The 4,719-nt window shown below is 41.7% G+C and overlaps 1 protein-coding gene across 1 annotated transcript; it reads left to right on the top strand.

Moving 5' to 3' along the window:
- Positions 1–989: 989 nt before the first annotated feature.
- LOC126377994 (pro-resilin-like) lies at positions 990–4,287 on the top strand (the record flags this gene model as incomplete). The annotated part of the gene is made up of 4 exons (XM_050026014.1): positions 990–1,951; positions 2,109–2,250; positions 2,391–2,525; positions 3,477–4,287. Coding segments are annotated over 4 exons (1,371 nt in total), but the record flags the coding sequence as incomplete, so codon positions are not given.
- Positions 4,288–4,719: the final 432 nt, after the last annotated feature.

The following is a 4,719-nucleotide window of genomic DNA, read 5'->3' as shown; positions in this document are numbered from 1 at the left end:
GGCTGGCAGAGGAAGACCTAGAAGGACTTACATTGACCAAATTGGAGATGTCCTTAGAAAAGGTTTAGTACAATCTACTCTGAATCGGCGTGCCTATATGAAGCGATTGATGAATGTGGAGGAAGAGAAGTGTGTCAGGATCGAAGCAAATGGAATTCTATAGTCTCTGGTTATCCCGGTGGGAAATAGGCGTGAGTTTATGTATGTAAGTATGTATGTATGTAAGAAACAATCCCAAAAAGAAAAGTAAGTACAAAGAGTCATCATCATCTTACTAGCGTTATCCCGTTGTCACAGAGTCCGCTTACCTAACCTGAAGATTTGGCAGGTCCGGTTTTTTACAGAAGCTACTGTCTGACCTTCCAACCCGCGAATGGAAAACCAGCCCAATACAGGTTAGGTCACGTAAACCTCCGAATCGCATCGGTTATCTGGGTTTTTTCTTCACCGCTAAGCGTATAAGTAATATGTAAGATTTAAATGTACTTACTTACTTAATAATATAACAAAAGTAGTGAGCCGAGGTTTGCTGGCCAATTATATTACCTTAATACTCGTATAATTATTATATACCTTAATTATCTGAAGAAAAATCATTTTTCCATTTTACTCCTCTAAGACTCAATTAATTTTCTTCTTTTATATTTTTTCCTTTTTTTTACAGCGGCGGCTACCCATCCGCACGTGGCAACCTTGATCACGACCATAGCCACGGTCATGGGTCGGACTTCCAACGATCTCTCTCCCAGGAATACAGCGCTCCTTCCTTCGGCGCGCGTTCCATATCCCAAAAATACAACGCTCCTGGTTTGAGGAGCGGATTGTCTCAACAATACGGCGCTCCTTCTGCGAGATCAGGTCTTTCTCAAGAATACGGGGCTCCTTCTGCGAGATCAGGCCTTTCGCAAGAATATGGCGCACCTAACGCTCGATCAGGTCTTTCTCAGCAATACGGCACTCCTTCTGCCAGGTCTGGCGTTTCCCAGCAATACGGCGCTCCTACTGCCAGGTCTGGCGTTTCCCAGGAATATGGCGTTCCTTCTGCCAGGTCAGGCCTTTCCCAAGAATACGGTGTCCCTTCTGCTAGGTCCGGCCTTTCGCAAGAATACGGCGCTCCTAACACCCGATCAGGTCTTTCCCAGGAATATGGTGCTCCTAACGCCCGATCAGGTCTTTCCCAGGAATATGGTGCTCCTAACGCCCGATCAGGTCTTTCCCAGGAATATGGTGCTCCCAATGCTCGATCAGGTCTTTCACAAGAATATGGCGCCCCTTCTGCTAGGTCTGGACTCTCTCAAGAATACGGCGCACCTGGTTTGAGAAGCGGTCTTTCCGATCCTTCTCAAGAATATGGAGCACCTACAGCTCGTGGCTTATCTGATACTTACGGTGCTCCCAATGCTCGTATTTCTGATTCCTACGGACCGCCGTCTTCGCGCTCATTAGACTCCTACGCTGTTTCTCTGCGCTCCCCACCAACGTCATATGGCGCTCCTGACTTCAGATCGGCTCCTTCAGAGGAATACGGCGCCCCTCAATCCGGATACGCATCCGCTCGTACACCTTCCTCATCATACGGTGCACCTTCCTTCGGTTTCCGTTCAACCCCTTCTCAGGAATACGGGACTCCTTCGACCAGAAACTCTGGATCTAGTTATTCGCCCAAATCTCATAGCCAGTCCTCTTCGCGTTCTTTTGGTGCTTCTAAAGGCTACGCGTCATCTAGATCCCTCTCTAGCCAGTACGGTGCCCCTTCTGCCAGAAATTCTGACTCCTATTCTCAAGGCTTGAACTCTGTGTCGTCGACTTATGGAGCCCCGAGTCAAAGGTCGTTGTCGGATACTTATGGTGCCCCGAATGCTAGAGAACTTGCTCAGGAGTACGGAGCGCCTGCAACCGGAGCCTCAGGGTTGAAGACGAGCGCTTTTGCGTCGTCTTTTGGGTCTGCCAGGTTAGTAATACAGTGAAAATATTGAAAAAGTATCAAATTCTAATGATTTAGGGTTTTTCTAACTTTGAATGAAAACTCTAAGAGAAAAGTCTGCCTACTACTACCCTGACCACATGTATGAATGATGATTGATATTATTAAACCTGTATCTTTTCAGATCCGCCCCCTCAGACAAGTATGGAGCGCCTTCCTCCCGGGGTGCTATGCCCTCGGAGCAGTACGGGGTACCGGACCAGTATGACGCGCTCTCCAGCCAGGGTTACGGGTACGCCAGAAACGCGCTTGATGAGCTTAATGAGGTAATTCGTTTTTTTCAACTATAAACACATTAAATAGTATTTTTTTAAAAGCTTTTAAAACCTTCAAAACGCCTTACGGTTTGTTCGTAGCAACACCCCATATCGTCGTCTTAATTAAATTGCTATGTTATTTCCAACAGGAGCCAGCCAACTACGACTTCGCGTACAAAGTGAACGATTTCGAGTCAGGCAGCGATTTTGGACATTCCGAGTCTAGACAGGAGAACCGTGCTGAAGGATCTTACTTCGTGGTGCTACCTGATGGTACTAAACAGGTAAGAAAATGATAAAATAACCATAGGAAAAGTATAACTACCTTACAAATAAAAAATAAACCAGGGATGAACGTGGGTATATAGTGGGTATGTAGTATTTGATAGCCAAGCAAAATTGAATCCAATTTTAGTACAATTCGACTAAACTTTGCTTGGCTGTCAAATACTTAAACCCAAATTCATCCCTGGTTTATTTTTTTATTTTAAGTGCTAAATATCTATAAACGAATGTCTAAGGTAGATGTAAGTTATTATAATTAAGTACGGCTCTACTCATTTCGTTTACGACTCCCAAAGTAACTTCATGTACGAGTAAGTAATGTGTGTACGGATAGGGAAAAATCCGAACTTAAAGCAGTCTATGTAATTTAATTTAACTCAACAGAGTGTTAGTGACATCGTAACGGAAACTTTGAGGGTTGATTCAGACCATGATTCGGAGTTGTTTTTCCGTAAATTTTTTTTTTTTTTTTTTATTAGGCACACCAACAGTTACTACAATAATTCATGTATAAATTACATTTCAAAAGACTTAAAACTAATTGCGTAACTAATTACAGGTGAGCACCGCATGCAATAGAAAAGAATATAATAAAAACAAACGATGTTTGTCACTCCTCAAACATTAAAAAAAAAATAATAATAACAGACAAACAAAAAAAAAAAAAGTTAGATATCGCCCAGCTGTTTAGTTAAATAAAATAGAATTACCAATTAAGAGTATACTCTCTCTACTATGCTACTATACACCCGATCTAAGAAATTTTATAACTTTGGTTCTGAAATTGAATTTGAAATTCATGTTTGTTTATTAGTTTTTTTTTATTATTTTCAAAATTCCACTTGATATTAACTCCCCTGAGTATTCGTTACGATGTCACTAACACCCGGTATAGATTATACATAAGTATATAAGTTTATTTGTGGCTTTAACTAATTTTCCTTCACCAGGTGGTAGAGTACGAAGCCGACGAGCGTGGCTTCAAGCCGAGGATCTCAGTGGAGCCGGCAGACGCCTCAGCCCGCTCCGGTTATGATGACAACGCACAGGACCTCGCCAGGACAGGAGACGGACCCTATTAAGCAAAAAATTAGTCGAAATAACCATCAGTTTGCAAAGCTCATTAGCTCATTAGGTGCGAATTATATCGAGAGCTTTGATTAGCCGTAAGGCGGCTATCCAAGTAGATAGCATTAGCTACGTCTATAGGTTGAAATCCTCGATATAATTCGCGCCGCGTCTCTGTTGCTGTGCAGAGCCTGCTATTCAAGCCAAATGTATCTTTTGGAGCTGTTTTGCTGTTTTCTTTTTCTGTTACGAGTATCTCTGCTGCATTCTGGGAGCGCCGTACCCCGTTGAAGTTGCACCCCGGAATAGAATAAGGAATAATACTACGTATAGAACGGCAACTCTCCGCTCCCCACCAGCGGCTGAGCTAGGTTCATCTCACCCCCCCTCGAACATAGTTTAGACTTGAATCGTATGGTGTCAGACGTCACACACACAGATGCGCGTGTACGATAATGTCAATGTGTAGTGTCTGTGTAAAACGAGGTTGTTTGTATGAAGTGTCCGGACTTACACTAATGAGTTATTAATTTACCTTAAATACAGTTTTCACTGACACAGTTGGCTCGAGGACAGTGATAAAAATATTATGTTGTTGTTTAAATTCGCCTCATATATGGCAGGCAAAGATCTGAGGGCCATACAGCCTTGACTTTAGTAACGTACCCAAAAAAAATTAAAATCGCTGTTCAGATTTTACGTGATAATTATCTATCTTCTCATTTCTCGGGAATCATCTTACTGTTGGGTAATCAGGTAATCAGCCTGTAATGTCCTAACCAAAGTAGGGATCACAAAGTGATTTTTGTGATTTGTCCCCACCGAGATTCGAACTCGGGGCCTCCGGATCGCGAGACCAACGCTCAACCACTGGACCACAAAGGGTATTTATTACCCAAAGTTATAAAAAAGCTTTTAAAAACTAACGAATTGAAGAACGAAAACGGATCAATGTTGAATACTCAATTATTTATTTTATTTATAAGCAAATTGTAAAAAATGTTTAAAAAAAAAAATAATACCTCTTAGTTATTTTATTAAGTAGTTTGTGATAATAGTGTTTGTAGTTGAATTTTGTAGTTTATTTAATGCAAATAAAATATTTTGAATGTTATTTTTATTTTT

This window comes from Pectinophora gossypiella, chromosome 25 (genome assembly GCF_024362695.1).
Source record: "Pectinophora gossypiella chromosome 25, ilPecGoss1.1, whole genome shotgun sequence".
NCBI lineage: Eukaryota > Metazoa > Arthropoda > Insecta > Lepidoptera > Gelechiidae > Pectinophora > Pectinophora gossypiella.
This window is presented reverse-complemented; position numbering and strand designations above follow the sequence as displayed.